This window comes from Phoca vitulina, unplaced genomic scaffold, assembly GCF_004348235.1.
Source record: "Phoca vitulina isolate PV1807 unplaced genomic scaffold, GSC_HSeal_1.0 scaffold44, whole genome shotgun sequence".
Classification (NCBI taxonomy): Eukaryota; Metazoa; Chordata; class Mammalia; order Carnivora; family Phocidae; genus Phoca; species Phoca vitulina.
The window spans coordinates 13,638,218-13,658,386 of NW_022589747.1; the positions used below are offsets into that span (position 1 = coordinate 13,638,218).

At 42.3% G+C, this 20,169-nt stretch overlaps 1 protein-coding gene across 1 annotated transcript in view; it reads right to left on the reverse strand.

The window, feature by feature from the left end:
- Positions 1–17,582, reverse strand: part of LOC116648525 — a 68,465-nt gene extending 50,883 nt beyond the window's left edge. The window contains exons 1-2 of the mRNA XM_032430532.1: positions 17,496–17,582; positions 14,095–14,323 (exon numbers count right to left, since the gene is read on the reverse strand). Of these exons, the coding sequence (XP_032286423.1) occupies positions 14,095–14,278 (184 nt within the window). The 5' untranslated portion in view covers positions 14,279–14,323; positions 17,496–17,582. The remainder of the gene's footprint in view (positions 1–14,094; positions 14,324–17,495) is intronic.
- Between the last annotated feature and the right edge of the window lie 2,587 nt (positions 17,583–20,169).

Below are 20,169 nucleotides of genomic sequence, written 5' to 3' on the forward strand. Positions count from 1 at the left end.
CTTCACTTGAACAACAGCCAAAATTGTTCAGAGGACTCTAGATTCCATGCTCCTCATGCCTTCCCTACACTGAATGTTCTCTTTACTTCTTTTCACTTGACTGACTCCTACTTTAAAATCCATCCAATCATCCATCCATCCATCCACCCTTGAGCACTTATTATGAGCCAGTTCTTGGGCCATATCACCAAACCAAGCAAAGATGCCTATTGTAGGGCTTACATTCTAAGGGCAGGACCAGAAAAACACTACGTATTATCAACACACTGTACACAGATATCGTCCCCTAGACCATCAGGGCCAAGCATCACAATGTTGCCACCACTGCCCAATGTGGCTGCAGGAAGCATGACCCAAAGTGCTTATAGAGAAAGAACAAAAAAAGTCTCAGATATTTCTGAGATTTTAAGGCTCTGTAGAAGGTAGTAAGTGTTATGGACAAAGGAAATAAAGGAAAGGAGGTAGGGGGGGAACACCAGTGTTGGAGAGCCATTGCGGGGGAGAAGTAGGCTGATGCTTTCCGGGGAAAAAGTCCTTCAGGCAGAGGAAATGTCCTGTGCAAAGGCCCTTCGGTAGGAGGTCAGAGTGCCCGCACCCCGAGGCCGATTGAGTTGAAAGAGACAAGAGTGGGAGTGACAATGCAAAAATAAATTAGACTGAAGATGTATGCCTCGGAAAAAACTGTGGCACCTGGAACTGACTGAAAGCAAAAAGATCAGGAGCATTCTCGGTTTCTGAGAGAACCACATTTCCAAGGAAGCTACAAATCTTTAACTGTTGGAAATGTCAAGCAACCCTTCGGCCCCCAGAGCTTCCATAAGCCATACATGGACTGAGGAAGTGCTCAAATAAAGGTGTATTTCTCAACTTTCTCTTCAGATGTAGCCAAGAAAGATAATGGACAGGGAAGAATCTTCCAGGGCTAGAGCAAAGGGTCAAGGTGAACTGTGGCCAAGGGTGCTTCCCAAGGGATGTCCAATGGAGGAACCTCTCCCTACCCCCAGGGGAGGGATCTTCACCATGTCTGCCTGCTAAGACATCGGACTGGCTATGGATAAACCAACTGTGGCATATTCTTACAATAGAATGCTGCTCAGAAATGAAAAGAAAGGATCCCCTGACATACACAATGACATGGATGAATCTCAAAAACATGATGCTTAGTGAAAAAAGCCAGACATGAAATCATACATACTGTAGAAATCCATTTATATGAAGTTCTACAACAAACAAAACCAATCAATAGTGATAGAAAGCAGATCAGGGCTGCATGGTTGGAGGGACGGGACTGACCACAAAGGGACACAAGCGAAACTTTTGGGGAAAATGAAATATTTTCTGTATTGGCTGTGGTGGACGGAGGTCGCATGAGTATACACAATTATCAAGACCCATTGAGCTGCGCCCCTAAGATCCATGCATTTTACTGTATGTAAATGATGCCTCAATTCAAACAACAAATACCAACAAAACAAATAAAAAGGAAATGTGATGTGGCTCACATAAGAAATCCCTAAAACCTAAGGCATTCTCACCTACTTTACCCTGTACAGACTTTAATTTGGAGAATGAGAGAAAACCAGGGCAGGTTTCCTGCCAGCATGAAAGGCAGCAAAACCACCCTTGGCCTTGATTTTTCAACTTGCCTTGAACCTAATTGCTTTTCCATGTTCAGGTTAAGCAGCACTCTCTAATGTATTTTTGGTCATTAATTTAAATGTTATGCTTGACTGAACTGGAATGTTCACACTTTGATATAAATCTCCTATGTAGCACATTTATATTCTCCATTTATGTGGCCCACAGTGATTAGTGGGTTATGTCTCAGCCTATGCAATGAGAACAAGTCACTAACTTGAATCATCTGTCCTAGACGTAGGCCCACCTCTGCTGTCCCATTAACCCCTTTGCTGCTTGTTGTCACTTGTTTTGGGGTTCTATTTGTCTACATTTTCTGCCTCAGTCTAAAAAAAAAGCAGAAAACACAACCCATTTGCACGAGTTCCATAATGGGGACTTTATTCTGCCACGTCAAATAATAATCTAGTTCCCACACTAGGACAAATGCAAATTATATTTTTGGCACAGCTATCGGTGTTTCAAAATAGTAAGTAAATGGAAGACTGAATTTTAAAGGAGTTTATAAAGTATGTGACAGAGCACCCTGAGTCATTTTCCTTCTTTAAGCTTCATGGTCATCGTGAGTCTCCTCTCACAGGGTGTGGGTTCGCTGACAATCACCTGAGACCAAATCCCTGTGAGCAAGGGACAGACAAAGGACACAGGAATGGAAGGACCAAGAGTAGTGATGGTGGGAGGTGCTTGGCAGGGGGCAGTGCTCTCAAAGGAGAGAGAAGGGAGAATGCAAAACTGTATCTACTTCATGTAGGAATATAGAGTGTTAAGGAGTAGGTCATTCCTAGATCTCATCTGAGTTTAGAGCACTTCTGGGCTTGAATCCCAGCCAGAACTTCCATAGGCTTCCCCTAAAATATTCAGAACCTAGACCCCACCCATGGCATCTCTGAGTTCAGAGTTGGTCTCCATCTCTGCCCATAGGAGGGCCTCCTGGTCTGTATGGCAATCCCAGTGGACAGGCCAATACCCAGCCTGCTCGTTTGGCGCCCCTTCTACAGACGAGGGAGGCCCTAGCATGTCTCTCAAGCATGTTGCTCATGCTCCGTTCCTCGTCATCCCGGCTCCCCCTTCCACCCACATTACAGCTGACTGGACAGGGATGCATACTTCCACATGGGGCAGTCCATCTCTAGTCTGGCCAGCAACCTACAAGTTAGCCTAGAATGCAAAGTCTCAGCCCATCAGGAATTGGAAATGTTGGGGAGGTTGAGTTTTTGTTGTCATGGAGATGGGGATAAAAATAGAGATGGTAGAGAGAGCAATGGAGTATTCCTAAGAGGTACATGGGTTGGGAAGATGCACAGACTCCAAGAGACAGAGTGAGCTAAAATTAGGGGCTAGTCAAAAGTCAACCAACACAGTAGAGAAGAGTCACGAGGAGGAGCAGGGGAAGACAGGAGACAGGTTAGAAGTGGGACACAGGCCTGCCTCCACAGATGGAACGAGACAGCCCGCAGCTTGGTGGTTCACTGGATTCTCCAATCCCCAAACTCTAATCCCCATTGTCTAATCTCTAATCTCACTGGATTCTCTGATCCCCAAACCTCATGTCCAGGGCCCCTGAGGCTGGTGTTCCTGGGATTCTGCAAGATTTCTAACTCTTAATTCCCAGCTGTTTCCTTACAAGAAGACCCCTTCCTTGACGGCATAGGAGTGCTCTCTTTCCTGCATGGAAGGACCTGAGGAGAAAGGGAAAACAATCCCCAGGCTGTGCAAATGGGTTTTCTGCAGGGCCACATGGTCTCTTTTTCAGCAATGCAAAGCTTCTGCTGGATAAAATCTCAGAGCAAGGGCTTTAATCATGCTTTCATTGTGTAAGAGAATGCCTCTCGGTCTTGGGGACGTGAATGTCCTAAAGGAAGCAGTAAGTTAATTCCTAAATAAGTTACTCCTTTCAGTCCTTATCCTCATTAGAGGCCTGGTTTGGTGAGTTGGAGCAGGAAAGTTAACAAGGGGACTCTCACAGTCACATGGCTCCCCATCACCCTAGGATGCTCAGGATCTGGGGAAGCTGCTGGAGATAGTAGAGGAGTGGCCAAATGGACTTTGGAAAAGCTCCCTAGACCAGGCTTCCTTAAACTTTAGTGTACTATAGGAATCTCCTGGAAATCTTTTAAAATGCAGATTCTGGGGTGGGGCCGAGAGCCTGCATTTCTAACAAGCCCCCAAGCTGGTCTGGGAATGAGGCTCAGAGGAGGAGACAGTGATAGGACCCCTGCTGCCTGAGCGGAGAAAAGCCGCTTAGTGTAACATCATGTCATTAGCACTCATTAAAATACATGCATGAATCATGGCCTCTGAGGGTCTGAGAGCAATTCCGTGTTACTTGATAGTGAACGTAAAGGAACGAGCTACCAATCCCTTCAGTAAAGAAGAAGATACTTGAAAACTTATCCCTGAATTCCAAACCAGTAAGAAACCAATGTCAGTATTTTTCTTTCTTAGCAAATTTGTAGCTTTTGAGCTACGAGGATGGACAGGCTGAAGGGCCGGACAGGAAGGCTGGAGGAGAGTCAGAAATAATGCCAGCTGGGAGGCTTATTTCATGAATAAACCTTAACGGTTCACAATGAGGAAAGGGGGAACCATCCAGAGCTAAGTGCATCATATGGAAACAGGTTCCATTTCACTAGGCGTTTAACACTTAAATCCCTCCCCCTCACGCTGACGGATCACACCTGTTTTATAAAACCATCCAAGAAGTGCTGGGCAGATGTACTGGTGGTTTCAAGATTCTTAAAAGCCTTGGAAGCTACTGTGCTCCTTGTCTAGGGTGGACCATGGGGAGGGGCAGATCATTCTACCCTGTTGACCGCACAAATGTGTGTAAGGACTTCTTCTGGGGTATCGTAGCCCATGAGCCAAATTGTCATCCTCGAAAGAGGATGAGACTGGATTATGTCTAGGATTGGCTCAGTCTCAAAGTCGACCAGGACCCCTGCAGATGGACTGCCAGCTAGCCACCCACCATCCCCGGAGTCTCACCACCTTCTGTCATATAACCTGGAAAACCACACAAGCCATAGACACTGCCTACGGATTGTCAAGGGCTGCAGTAGGCCCCCTAAAAGGGATGAGATCACCCTTGGGTCAGATGCTGGCTGACAAGGTGACCAACTGGCACTGCCCTTCTGGTGGTAAACCCTCATCTTGGGCACCATGGAGATTCAAGACATTTACCTGATTCTCATTGTTATTGCCCCTGGACTTCTGGCAGATGACCAACTCCTTGTTTGCCCGGGACTATCCTGGTTCCAAGAGTGAAAGTCACACATCCCCAGAAAACCCCCAGTCACAAGCAAACTGGGATGGTTGGTTACTTCTCAAACTAGTGAGGTCTGGGTGGTCAAGAAATCACATGGGAAGATATGAAAGGAAGAGAAAAGCCCAAGGGAACTTCTCTGGATCCTAACAGTGACTTAGGAACTAGGATTCGTTCACAAAGTTATTAGAGAACAAAGTGTTGGAGGAGGGGTGTGAGTGTTAAGACTGATGAGGAAGGTTTCCCTATGACAGGCTGACTTGCAACCGGGAGGTGTTTTATTTTAATGCCCTCACCACCTGCCCTCCAACTTAACTGAGATGACAAAGGGAGACAGGGTTCCTTGTGTTTGTGCAGTAGACAAGCGCTTGACCATCAACTCTGATCAATACATTCTGAAGATTAGGCTGTTAAGAAAATGGTGTAAGAAGCCCCAAGGGGTAGGAGGAGCAAGATGGCGGTGGAGTAGGAGAGCTAAATTTCGTCTGGTCCCAGGAATTCAGCTAGATAGGGATCAAACCATTCTGAACACCTACAAACTCAACAGGAAATCGAAGAAAAGAATAGCAGCAACTCTCTGAACAGAAAAGCGACCACTTTCTGGAAGGTAGGATGTGTGGAGAAGTGAATCCAAGGCGATATTCGGGAGGATAGACGGTGGGGGAGGGGGCCTCCATTGGCCGCTTCTGGCAAGTGATAGAGCCGCAGAGCACAAAATCGGAACTTTCAGAAGTCTGCTCCGCTGAGGGATGTCGCTCCAGTGGCTTAGTGGGGGATGGAACCCTCGTGGGACAGTGTGGTCTCAGGACCCTCAGGGTCACAGAAAGACCGGGGGTGCCTGAGTGTGGGAGAGCTCCCAGGTATTGAAGCGGGGAAGCCGGCTGCAGAGACGGAGCTGAGGTGTGGGCTCTCAGCTCGGGGTTGCCATAAACCGTGATCCGCGGCACAGTCGGGCCACTGCTCCTCCAGCAGGGACCCAACAAGCGGCAGATCCAGGGAGACTCCCCTTCCTCCCCGGGGAGGAGCGGCGCAGGAGCACACCACAGGGATCTGCTGGGTTTGGAGACTCCACACAGGGTCGGGAGCCAGAGACAGAAACGCGCGGTCACAGCCCGGGTGAGCACGGAGTGCGGCTGGAGACCGGGGAGACGGGAGTGACTGACTGCTTTTCTCTGGGGGCGCACTGAGGAGCAGGGCCCCGAGTTCTCGGCTCCTCTGGGGCGGAGATTGGGAGGCCGCCATTTTCACTCTCCACCTCCAAAGCTGTAGGGAAAGCTTGCAGGGAACAAAAGCTCCCGAGAGCAAACCCGAGCAGATTACTTAGCCCTGACCGGCAAGGGCGGGGCAATTCCACCTCCACCAAAGACATTTGGGAACCACGGCAACAGGCCCCTCCCCCAAAAGATCAGCGAGAACAGCCAGCCAAGACCAAGTTTACCGATCAATGAGAACGGCAGAACTCCCAGCATTAGGGGAATACAGCACATAGAATTCATGGGTTTTTTACCATGATTCTTTAGTCTTTCAAAGTTAATTTTTTTTAACTTTCTTTTTCTTTTCCTTTTTTTTAAATTTTTCTTTTTCCCATTGTCAACCAACATCTTATCAATCCCTTTTTTAAAAAATCTTTTTTATTTTTCATTTTTAGAGTCATATTCTATCCCTTCGTAGTAGTTAACCTTATTTTTGGTATATATATATAAGTTGTTCTCTCTTTAAAATTTTGGGATACAGTTTCTTCTTACAGACCAAAATATACCCTAAATCTCTAGTGTATGGCTTGGTCAAGTCTCCTGCCTGATCACATTCTCTCCCTTTTTTTTAAAAATCTTCTTCTTTCTTTTTTCAACCAACTTCTTATCTTATCAATTCCTTTTATAAAATCTTTTATAATTTTCATCTTTACAGTCATATTCCATCCCTTCATTGTATTAACCCTTATTTTTCTACATATATAAGTTTTTCTTTCTTTAAAATTTTGGGAGGCACTTACTTCTAACAGACCAAAATACACCCAAAATCTAGTGTGTGGCACTGATCTATGCACCATCCTGATCATCTTTGATCATATTCTGTTTTGTTTTTTTGTTTTTTGTTTTTGTTTTTATCTTTCTCCTTTTCTTTTTTTTTTTCTTTTTTCTTTCTTTCCCTTTCTTTTCTCCCGGTTTTAGGTCTCTTCTGATTTGTTTAGTGTATATTTTCTGGGGACGTTGTTACCCTGTTAGCATTTTGTTTTCTCATTCATCTACTCTCCTCTGGACAAAGTGACAAGATGGAAAAAATCACCTCAAAAAAGAGAACAAGAGGCAGTACCGACTGCCAGGGACCTAATCAATACGGACATTAGTAAGATGTCGGAACTAGAGTTCAAAATGATGATTTTAAAGATACTAGCTGGGCTTGAAAAAAACATGGAAGATATTAGAGAAACCCTTTCTGGAGAAATAAAAGAACTAAAAATCTAACCAAGTCGAAATCAAAAAGACTATTAATGAGGTGCAATAAAAAATGGAGGCTCTCACCACTAGGATAAATGAGGCAAAAGAGAGAATTAGGGATATAGAAGACCAAATGATGGAAAATAAAGAAGCTGAGAAAAAGAGAGAGAAACAACTACTGGATCACAAGGGCAGAATTCTAGAGATAAGTGATACCATAAGACAAAACAATATTAGAATAATTGGGATCCCAGAAGAAGAAGAAAGAGAGAGAGGGGCTGGAGCAAATTATAGCAGAGAACTTCCCTAATCTGGGGAAGGAAACAGGCATCAAAATCCAGGAGGCACAGAGAAACCCCCTTCAAAATCAATAAAAATAGGTCAACACCCTGACATCTAATAGTAAAACTTATGAGTCTCAGAGACAAAAAGAAAATCCTGAAAGCAGCTCAGGAGAAGAAATCTGTAACCTACAATGGTAGAAACATTAGATTGGCAACAGACCTATCCACAGAGACCTGGCAGGCCAGAAAGGACTGGCATGATATATTCAGAGCACTAAATGAGAAAAATATGCAGCCAAGAATACTATATCCAGCTAGGCTGTCATTGAAAATAGAAGGAGAGATAAAGAGCTTCCAGGACAAACAAAAACTAAAGGAATTTGCAAACATGAAACCAGCCCTACAAGAAATCTTGAAAGGGGTCCTCTAAGCAAAGAGAGAGCCTAAAAGCAACATAGACCAGAAAGGAACACAGACAATATACAGTAACAGTCACCTTACAGGCAGTACAATGGCACTAAATTCCTATCTTTCAGTAGTTACCGTGAATGTAAATGGGCTAAATGCCCCAATCAAAAGACACAGGCTATCAGATTGGATAAAAAAACAAGACCCATCGATATGCTGTCTGCAACAGGCTCATTTTAGACCCAAAGACACTCCCAGATTGAAAGTGAGGGGGTGGAAAACCATTTACCATGCTAATGGACACCAAAAGAAAGCTGGGGTGGCAATCCTTATATCAGACAAATTAGATTTTAAACCAAAGACTGTAATAAGAGATGAGGAAGGACACTATATCCTACTTAAAGGGTCTATTGAACAAGAAGATCTAACAATTGTAAATATCTATGCCCCTAACATGGGAGTAGCCAATTATATAAGCCAATTAATAACAAAAACAAAGAAACACATCGACAACAATACAATAATAGTGGGGGACTTTAACACCCCCCTCACTGAAATGGACAGATCATCTAAGCAAAAGATCAACAAGGAAATAAAGACTTTAAATGACATACTGGACCAAATGGACTTCTCAGATATATTCAGAACATTCCATCTCAAAGCAACAGAATATACATTCTTCTCTAGTGCCCATGGAACATTCTCCAGAATAGTTAACATCCTAGGTCATAAATCAGGTCTCAACCGGTACCAAAAGATTGGGATCATTCCCTGCCTATTTTCAGACCACAATGCTTTGAAACTAGAACTCAATCACAAGAAGAAAGTCAGAAAGAACTCAAATACATGGAGGCTAAAGAGCATCCTACTAAAGAATGAATGGGTCAACCAGGAAATTAAAGAAGAATTAAAAAATTCATGGAAACCAATGAAAATGAAAACACAACTGTTCAAAATCTTTGGGATGCAGCAAAGGCTGTCCTAAGAGGAAAGCATATAGCAATACAAGCCTTTCTCAAGAAACAAGAAAGGTCTCAAATACACAACCTAACCCTACACCTAAAGAAGCTGGAGAAAGAACAGTAAATAAAGCCTAAACGCAGCAGGACAAGAGAACTAATAAAGATCAGAGCAGAAATCAATGAAATAGAAACCAAAAGAACAGTAGAACAGATCAATGAAACTAGGAGCTGGTTCTTTGAAAGAATTAAAAAGATTGATAAACCCCTGGCCAGACTTATCAAAAAGAAAAGAGAAATGACCCAAATCAACAAAATCATGAATGAAAGAGGAGAGATCACAACCAACACCAAAGTAATACAAACAATTATAAGAACATATTATGAGCAACTCTATGCCAGCAAATTAGATAATCTGGAAGAAATGGATGCATTCCTAGAGATGTATCAACTACCAAAACTGAACCAGGAAGAAATAGAAAACCTGAACAGACCTATAACCACTAAGGAAATTGAAGCAGTCGTCAAAAATCTCCCAACAAACAAAAGCCCAAGGCCAGATGGCTACGAGGGGAATTCTACCAAACATTTCAAGAAGAATTAATACCTATTCTTCTGAAACTGTTCCAAAAAATAGAAATGGAAGGAAAACTTCCAAACTCATTTTATGAGGCCACCATTACCTTGATCCCCAAACCAGACAAAGACCCCATCAAAAAGGAGAATTACAGACCAATATCCTTGATGAACATGGATGCAAAAATTCTCACCAAACTACTAGCCAATAGGATCCAACAGTACATTCAAAGGATTATTCACCACGACCAAGCGGGATTTATCCCTGCGCTGCAAGTTTGGTTCAACATCCGCAAATCAATCAATATGATACAATACATTAATAAAAGAAAGAACAAGAACCATATGATCCTCTCAATAGATGCAGAAAAAGCATTTGACAAAGTACAGCATCCTTTAAACTCTTCAGAGTATAGGGATAGAGGGTACATACCTCAATATCATAAAAGCCATCTATGAAAAACCCACAGCGAATATCATTCTCAATGGGGAAAAACTGAGAGCTTTCCCCCTAAGGTCAGGAACGTGGCAGGGATGTCCACTATCACCACTGCTATTCAACATAGTATTAGAAGTCCTAGCCACAGCAATCAGACAACAAAAAGAAATCAAAGGCATCCAAATTGGCAAAGAAGAAGTCAAACTCTCACTGTTTGCAGATGATATGAAACTTTATGTGGAAAACCCAAAAGACTCCACCCCAAAACTGCTAGAACTCATACAGGAATTCAGTAAAGTGGCAGGATATAAAATCAATGCACAGAAATCAGTGGCATTCCTATACACCAACAACAAGACAGAAGAAAGAGAAATTAAGGAGTCGATCCCAGTTACAATTGCACCCAAAACCATAAGATACCTAGGAATAAATCTAACCAAAGAGGCAAAGAATCTGTACTCAGAAAACTATAAAATATTCGTGAAAGAAATTGAGGAAGACACAAAGAAATGGAAAAACATCCCATGCTCATGGATTGGAAGAATAAATATTGTGAAGATGTCAATGCTACCTAGAGCAATCTACACATGTAATGCAATCCCTATCAAAATACCATCCACTTTTTTCAAAGAAATGGAGCAAATAATCCTAAAATTTGTATGGAACCGGAAAAGACCCCAAATAGCCAGAGGAATGTTGAAAAAGAAAAGCAAAGCTGGTGGCGTCACAATTCCAGACTTCAAGCTCTATTACAAAGCTGTAATCATCAAGACAGTATTGTACTGGCACAAAAACAGACACATAGATCAATGGAACAGAATAGAGAGCCCAGAAATGGCCCCTCAATTCTATGGTCAACTAATCTTCAACAAAGCAGGAAAGAATGTCCAATGGAAAAAAGACAGTCTCTTCAACAAATGGGTGTTGGGAAAATTGGACAGCCACATGCAGAAGAATGAAACTGGACCATTTCCTTACACCACACACAAAAATAGACTCCAAATGGTTGAAAGACCTCAATGTGAGACAGGAGTCCATCAAAATCCTAAAGGAGAACACAGGCAGCAGCTTCTTTGACCTCAGCCGCAGCAACTTCTTCCTAGAAACCTCGCCAAAGGCAAGGGAAGCAAGGACAAAAATGAACTATTGGGACTTCATCAAGATAAAAAGCTCTTGCACAGCAAAGAAACAGTCAACAAAACCAAAAGACAACCGACATAATGGGAGAAGATATTTGCAAATGATATATCAGATAAAGGGCTAGTATCCAAAATCTATAAAGAACTTCTTAAACTCAACACCCAAAGAACAAATGATCCAATCAAGAAATGGACAGAAGACATGAACAGACATTTTTCCAAAGAAGACATCCAAATGTCCAACAGACACATGAAAAAGTGCTCAGTATCAGTCGGCATCAGAGAAATCCAAATCAAAACCTCAATGAGATACCACCTCACACCAGTCAGAATGACTAAAATTGACAAGTCAGGAAACGACAGATGTTGGCGGGGATGTGGAGAAAGGGGAACCCTCTTACACTGTTGGTGGGAATGCAAGCTGGTGCAACCACTCTGGAAAACAGTATGGAGGTTCCTCAAAAAGTTGAAAATAGAGCTACCATACGATCCAGCAATTGCACTACTGGGTATTTACCCCAAAGATACAAATGTAGGGATCCAAAGGGGTACGTGCACCCCGTTGTTTATAGCAGCAATGTCCACAATAGTCAAACTGTGGAAAGAGCCAAGATGTCCATCAACAGATGAATGGATAAAGAAGAGGTGGTATATATATACAATGGAATATTATGCAGCCATCAAAAGGAATGAGATCTTGCCATTTGCAACGACGTGGAGGGAACTGGAGGGTATTATGCTGAGCGAAATAAGTCAATCAGAGAAAGACATGTATCATGTGACCTCACTGATATGAGGAATTCTTAATCTCAGGAAACAAACTGAGGGTTGCTGGAGTGGTGGGGGGTGGGAAGGATGGGGTGGCTGTGTGATAGACATTGGGGAGGGTATGTGCTACGATGAGTGCTGTGAATTGTGTAAGACTGTTGAATCACAGACCTGTACATCTGAAACAAATAATACATAATATGTTAAAAAGAAGAAGAAGAAGAAGAAGAAGATAGCAGGAAGGGAAGAATGAAAGGGGGGGAATCAGAGGGGGAGATGAACCATGAGAGACTACGGACTCTGAGAAACAAACTGAGGGTTCTAGAGGGGAGCGGGGTGGGTATTAAAGAGGGCACGTACTGCATAGAGCCCTGGGTGTTATACGCAAACAATGAATCATGGAATACTATATCAAAAACTAATGATGTAATGTATGGTGATTAAGATACCATAAAAAAAAAAAAAAAAAGAAGCACCAAGGGGTAAAAAGAGTTAGCACTCTTACTGAACCGAGTTACTCAGGACACAAATCTTAGGATTTCTTTTCTGAAACCAAAGGTGCCAAAAAGAACAAAATTCCAAACTATAAGCTAATCCAAAATTTGATCTTTAAAGAAAAGAGAAAATCTTGATGGAAGTCCACATTCCACATTAGTCCACAGTTGCTAACTTTGAGCCCTTAGAATAACCAGGTACTAAAATCCTAAGAATACCAAACCATAATAAGATACAACAAGCCTGATTTTTTGGACTCTGACTTTGGCATCTATTTTAATGAAGCAAGATTAATTCATGACCTAGGAGCTCTGTGAGCTTATGTTTATTTATAATAGTCAATACTCCCATAAGCACAAAATGTTGCAAATGGAAGGTTGCATTTTGATAATGCCCATTTCTTCATTAAGATTTCATCATCCACCTACATTAGAAAGCCTCTCCCCACACTTTGTTGCTTCTGCTTTCACCTTGTTTATTCCTGCCTTATTTGCTTAATCTTGAGATCCTGGCTACCAGGCACTCTCAAATTTGAAACAAGTAAAGTTTGTGCATTAGTGTGTCCTGGGCATGCATGATTTATGAATGGCAGGTTTCTTGGCACAATTTAATGGTATGAGAGAGACTTCGTTTTAAACATTAAAGAGAAAGTCAAGAAGTGGCAACAATAGGTGGGATATTAGAACATATGGTGTGTAAAATGTTTGGGTCAAGAGTTAACTAGTTTTTATGTGGTTTATTTCTTAATCTTTGGTCTGATGCTCTGACCGTAAGGAGCTCTAACATCTGACCAACTACAGAAAGTACTTTAAATTGTTACTCTGATAACTTACCCCATCAAACTCTCACTCTGCAAAAAAAAAAAAAAAAAAAAAAAATTTTCTTTCTAATTGCTAACATTCATATCAATGGGGAAAACAAACACCTTTGAGCAGCCCAAAACAAATTTGTTTTCTCTTTGTTAGGCATCCTAATCATATCATATTCAGGCCATTTTTCACCATAAAATTCTTCCTTCAACAGAGTCTTTTGTAAATCAGTATTAGCAAATCTTTCCCAGAAAAGTGAAAACCTTTGTAGAACCAGAAGAACTACGCTTCCAGAGTTAAATGAATCCAGCTCTTGTTAAATGCCCACGTAATATAAAGGCTCAATCTACAAGTCTGTTTTTCTCATTACGAAGTATGATCCCAAATAATATACTTTCTGTTTAATAATTATAACTAAAAATACTTAGCAAGAAAACAATAATTAAATTAAGACTTCCGAAGTCTACCTTGTACTGGAGATGTTCCAACCACTTGCCACACAAACAAATCATGTATAACCTTTCTTTGCAGATGGCTACACTGAAGAAGTCATGAGATCATAACCCAGGTCCTCAAATAACAACACAATAATTTTACATCTAAGTTTTCGATGTGTTGTGCAATGAGTGCTCACGGGTGCCTCTAAAAGACCTGAAAGGTTGCAAATCAATGCCAGGACACAAGGACTGATAAAGCCCATGGCTTGAGTAAGGTTGGGATTCACACACAACGTGGAACTTGGCTTCCTATGCAAGCCTTCCATCTCCCTTGCTAGCGGGAGCAGCTCTGAACCACATTCACCATCGGGGGCATGGGAGCAACACAGAGAACACCGGCCATGGATAGAGCCCTACATGGCACACAGAAACAATGGGTTACCTTGTAGATTTTGCAATGGCAGAGTCATAATGCCTCCGGCTGCAGCAGCTGCTACCAGCCCTTGGATGTTGGTGAGATTCGCGGTAGGCAGAGTGAGGACCAGTCCTTGTTGTCCTCCTAGCTGTCCGGCCATGTTGAAGGGGATGAGGATGGGCTGGTTGAGGGCCGGCGTGCCTCCCGGCATGACGCCAGCGACAGCCGAGGCTAACTGTTGTGCTGTCAGAAGTGGCTGCAAGGAAACAGATAATCCTAGCTCACTTTCTAGTGGAACCAAGACATGGCCCTTCAGAGCATTTTCTTCTAGCGGTCTAGTTCTTCTAGCAGGGTCAGAAATTTCCTGAACAAGGAGCAAACACACATGCTCTGTTCCAGAATGAACCAGTAGGGGAAAAAAAATTGAAATCACATTTCATTTATTTCTTTGGAAAATTTCACTGGGTTTGGATTTCTTTTGAGGAACTCAAATACCTTTAAAAGTAATACCTTACACTTATATATTATTCTTCCAATGAATTTCCATTTGATCTTAACCTTACGTATTTGAAATTCTTTGCTAATTTGTTCTCTGTTGTTCCAGAAAGAACTCACTGGCATCAGAGGTGGTTTTTTTTTTGTTGTTTTTGGGGTTTTTTGTTTGTTTTGTTTTGGCTCAAAAGTAGCAATAAAATACTATTTTTATTTATTAGCAGCAAAAATAATGTAAAAGAGTTACAGCACACTGGTAGGTCTTTAGTGACACCATTATGTGGATTTAGGACATATGCACAATCATAAGCCTTTTGGAAAGCAATTTGGAAATCTATATCAAGAGCTGCAGAAATATTCAACCCCTTTTGACTCAGAATATACTCCTGGGATAGAGCCTGAAGATACCATTCAAAAAGACAAAAGATAAATGCATGAAAACATGCATTACATTTAAAAATATATAAATGTTGAAAAATATTTTGTTATAGTACTAAACTCGACAAGGTATTACACAGTCTTTAAAGTGGATCATTATGGCGCATCTTTCAGAAAAATAGAAAATGTTTATAGTACGAGAATACCTAAAATAAACTGGATAATCATTAAGCAATGACAATGAAATCATTAAAATGGTAAAATTGTGTGTGTACATTAAGAGTTCTGAAAAAAGTATAGGAAAACAAAGACATTTGAGGTGGGTAAGTTGGCAAATCTTTTAAAGATGTCTTTTGCTATTACTCTAACATTCTTTGCTCAGTTCATACAAGATTAGAAACAAGGGTTTGTGTCCACTGTTTATCCATTAGCCATTGTTTGATGTGGACAGGCAGCCTCATCGGTGTGCGCTTTGGGCAGTAGGCGGATTTGAGCCCAGATGTGGGCTCTTCACCAGGATGACCTAGGAAGGATTCCTGCGCTGGCCAGGCCACGTGACCGGAAGGGTCATGGGTCTTACAGACCTCGATGCAATGCCTTCATTGCACCCTTTTGGGAACCACGTGACACATAATGCCATGTCCATTTTTCTTCTGGAGGAACCAAGACAAAACTCTCATGGAGGGGTTTCAACTTTTTTGTTTTTGATGCAGCATGATCCTATAAAATAAAAGGTAAGTAAATAGAGGCAGAGCGCAAACCCAGTAAATTATAGGCAGGCACTATTCTAATATTGCCATGGGCGTATGAATGCAGTTGTCCTACCAACAAGATACAGAAGGATTAGTAAGTTGCCCAAAGCCCCATATCTGGTGGGCGTGGGGGGATCATGTCAAGGCAGGCTGCTCCAGAGCCCATGGCTCACCCCTTTCTGGCCATGCCCTCTCATGCACGAACTGATTCAGAGAAGTGGGGCTGCTGTATTTGCAGAATGAGGGGAGGAGGGCTGACCCCGCTCTCGCCGCTGCCTACAGCCTCCCATCACAGCTCCTTCTGGGGAGGCCTTGCAGAAGCCCTGGGACAACAGATGCAGCCTGGTTCTAGACTACTCCAGATTCCACGGGCTTCACTCCTAATCTGTTTGTTAGAGTCTACTAAATTCACATGAAGTAACTGCCTCTCTTTAAAAAAAATAATAAAGCTACTCTAAAGCACAAAACAAACATTTTTTAAGAGTAAGTACAAAATGATAAACTGGTCCTCAGATCACTGATGTTATATCACTGCCCACAGTAATATCATGATAAGGGGGAAGCAAATGGCTGGTTCTCAGACTACGCAGGTCAGAGATTTGGGGGGTTTGGCATGTAGTATTTTTTTTATGGCATGTAGTATTTTTTTAAATTGAATTCTTTGGGTTGAAGCAGGGCATGCACTCTCCAGCTTGTCAAGGTGCCCACCACGTCTCACTGTCTGGGTCTGTCCCGCACTTATCTGACCCAGAGGCATGAGTTCGTCACCCCTGGTATGTTCACACACACACACACACACACACACACACACGCACATGCATGCACTCAAGCGCGCGCGTGCACACACACACAATGTCACAAGCATGAAAGTTTTAGAAAAGGCATAGCCGGGAGATTCCAGCTTCCGAGATTCCCAGTAGAACCCTCTCTGGGCTTCCATAAATGAGCAGACACCTCCCCAGGCTTTCTGTCCTTGAGCACCAAAGACCTGAGACCACAGGGAGACTTGGTTGCTGCAGGAACAAAAGTGAGGACCAACCCAAGCCCTACACTTGGGTTCCCAAGTCTTGAATTGGTGTGCCCTCAAAGTGCTGAAAGTGATTAATTTGCAGGAACAATGACGGCAAAGGGGAGAGACGGGCTCCCATAGTCGCCTCTTCTCCCAGAAAAGCAGGTCAACTCCGAAAGCGTCCCACTAAATGCCAGAGCTAAAACAACCGCAGCCAAGAGCCCAGCTCTTATAATCGTGTTCTACACCTCCGTATAACCACACCAGGCTGCAAAAAACAAATACTGGACTTTAAAAAATAATGAATGTATTTCTTTATTAATGCAAGAGCTGTATGTGATGTACGGTATTGTCAAACCCAATAAGCTGAACTTGCATTAAAATTGCATTAACTTTTTTATATTAAATCACATCCTGTATTTCAAAAATGGCTACAGTAAGGTTGAAATAACTTAATTTTCTTCACACTCCAGTCATTAAAGTTTTACTTTCTAGAAAACTGCATGGTAACCAATGGCACAATGGTAAGTGGGTTTTAAGAAGGGAAAAAAAAAAAGTTTCCTAATGATTAAAACCAACATTGCCTTTAAAAAGAGAGGAGTTCTGCAAACACTTTTTTTTTTCCTTGATGGCATTTAATAAATAATGCAGTCATGCAGTTTCCCACACAAAAATTTATCACCGTGTTTGCTCTGCTGGAGTTGATTGGATTTAACTCATTACTATTTATTTGGTTATTTATATGGTTAAACCATCCTAAATGCAGCCTAATGGAAAAGCAGTTGAGAGATACTGACCTGCGGCCCAACCGGGAAAGGGGGGTGGGTCTGACTGGCCTGGTGTTGGTCAGGAGTGCCTGGGTCTGACAGAGCCGGCTTTCCTCTGGCCCCTGGAATTCAAAAGAGAAGTGCTCCCTTTAATAGAAGATCCAGCCCGGGAACTGCCCATGACCCCATTTTCCTGTGATGTCACATAACATTAAGGTACAGATGACATGCCAGAGTGGTTTATCAATAGCTGCAGTGCTCAAATCACTTGTCAACTGCATAAATTATGCTAACGGATATTCAGGATGGCCAGTCATTCCGGGAGGGAGAAGGCTGTGACGGGGGAAAGTGACACCATCATCAGTCGCGCTAATAGGCTTGCGTGATCCATCAGTTCGCACGGCGTATGCCAATGCGTTGCGCGGGTGGGAAGCCGCATCCTTTATGCACAGGCGGGCAACAGCTAATCTAATTTCCCAAAGCCAGAGAACGCGTGATCTCAGACATGACCAAGTACATCTATATTATCCCTTAATATGGTTGTAGACCCTTAAGCCTTTTCTCCATACCCACTGCAGACACCAACTCGTATGAATGTGTTTTCCTAGAGACAGCTTTTTTCAATGTCACCTTAGGGGATACCCTGGACAGCACAGGGATCTCCTGAAGCAAGTTTCCTGGGCGCTAACGGAAATGGTAGGAATAACACACTAACTCCAGGGAGCCCCGCTGTGCTATGCAGGGGGAACGCAGCTTCCTTCCTGTGCCGGAATCCTGTTGGATGCCAAAGCACGAGAAATGAAATCCTACCAAAACAGCAAGTCTTTCACATCTTCTTAAAACAGTGTAGTTTCTCTGTGTGCGTTTGTGTGCTTTGTTTCAGGACAGACTGGAGCAGGTAGGATAGCGGCAGGAACCATAAACAGATGAATAGGCAAACAAAAAATAACTAAATAGACCCGGCTGCAATTTTTGAGGGGTTTGACTCAGTAGCTTTTGTTTTCTTGGTGGTTGAAATCCAATTCCAAGCCACCCTTAACAAGATCCTCTTTCCTGATGTTTGTCCTATGAATAGCAAGTGGGTGACAATTCAAACCCTGTTTACTGGCATGCCATGGACGACCAAGAAAAAAAGATATGATCCTGTCATGCTTATAAATTTTAAAGAAGGTATTATTGGCTCATTTAAAACAAATTCTTCTATATATTCTCCAAAGGGACAGACTTATAAATAATGGAAATGCGGAAAAAAATATTTCAGCACATTAAGCTACAAATAAAATTGACTGCTACATATTATTCAATTGGCTTCTATCTCCACTGCGATGTGTCAATCATAACAGCATTTTATAATAAGATTAAGCAATAAATGTGCAAAGCCATTATGCAGAAATCTGGAAATCTGATTAATTTGTAATATTTTTTTGTGCAGAAAGTCAGGAATGGACATTGCTTGGGGAATACTTACAAGCATTCTATTGAAATTTCTAAATTGATTTGGAACAAACTAATAAAAACACAGACTTGCTGACATTTTATAAAGTGAATTCTGTCAAAATATGTTTGGCATTTTAATGATTGCTGTCATTTAATAACAAGGGTAAGATGACCCATCATGAGATGCCAACAATTTCCTCATAATGTGCACGAGACCTGTCTTCTAAATTTTTTATATGCAATGTACTCATTATGCTTGAGTAGTAGGGCACTTTAAATGGTGCGCTTTGCTGGGTGAATGTCGTATTTTCTGCTCTTGTATAATCAAGTCCAATTTTGCCTTAAAATTCTCATTAGAGCTTTGTGTACTTTTATAGAGCAAATCCAGGTCCCCAAGGGATGCTTTTGGTCACTTAGATATATTCTGAAATAGCTAAAAACCCACTTTGGTTTAGTTTTTGTAGACAATTTAAAATTTGGGGTGGCTGCCCCATCCCCACTGGGCATGGATTTTGACACTGGACTGCAAAAAGAGAGTTTTACAGAGGGAAACCCCTTCTGCACCATTAAAACACATATATGTCTTAATTTCAAAACACTTCTATACTGTGCCAGGCCCTCCGGGCTCAAATTTTTTTCATGCGCACCAGGCCCACTTTTGGACCTTGTCCTTAAGGATATACCATTGTAACGTTCAGGATCTGTATCAACGAGAAGTTGTTGGTTGCCCCTAACTTTACACAGATTGCATTTGCTTACAATTTATTCTTTGTTGCCGGAGGCCCTCCCCAACACAGGGCAGCTCGTCTTGAGGCTGGTGATTCTCAAAAACCATGTTCAGTGCAGTACAGGGCAAGTCCACACAATTTCATGTGTAAAATGAAGTCTTTCACAGGCTTTAGAGGAGATTATGTATGCTCTCCTGCCTGGATCAAAAAGTAATGTTTCTTCTTAATGCACATCTCCATTTTCCCCCAAACACATGTATCATGCTTAACTTTGTAGGACCATAAAATAATCTGTCTGGTCGGAAGGCAGCTCCCAAGTCAGGGGCCTTCTCGGAGCCAGAGGGGGGAAGCCAGTAGTCAGAATGAATAAATGACGTTGGCTAAGGGTTGCTGAGAGATTCGAAGCAGCATGTAGCTGTGTGTTAGCAGACTCTGAGGTCACCTATTTCCACGACCACAGACGTGAAAACATGAACTTAAACAGGCTGGGCAGGTTCCTCCTGATCAGGATCCTAGGAAACACGTTACCTCTCTGAGAT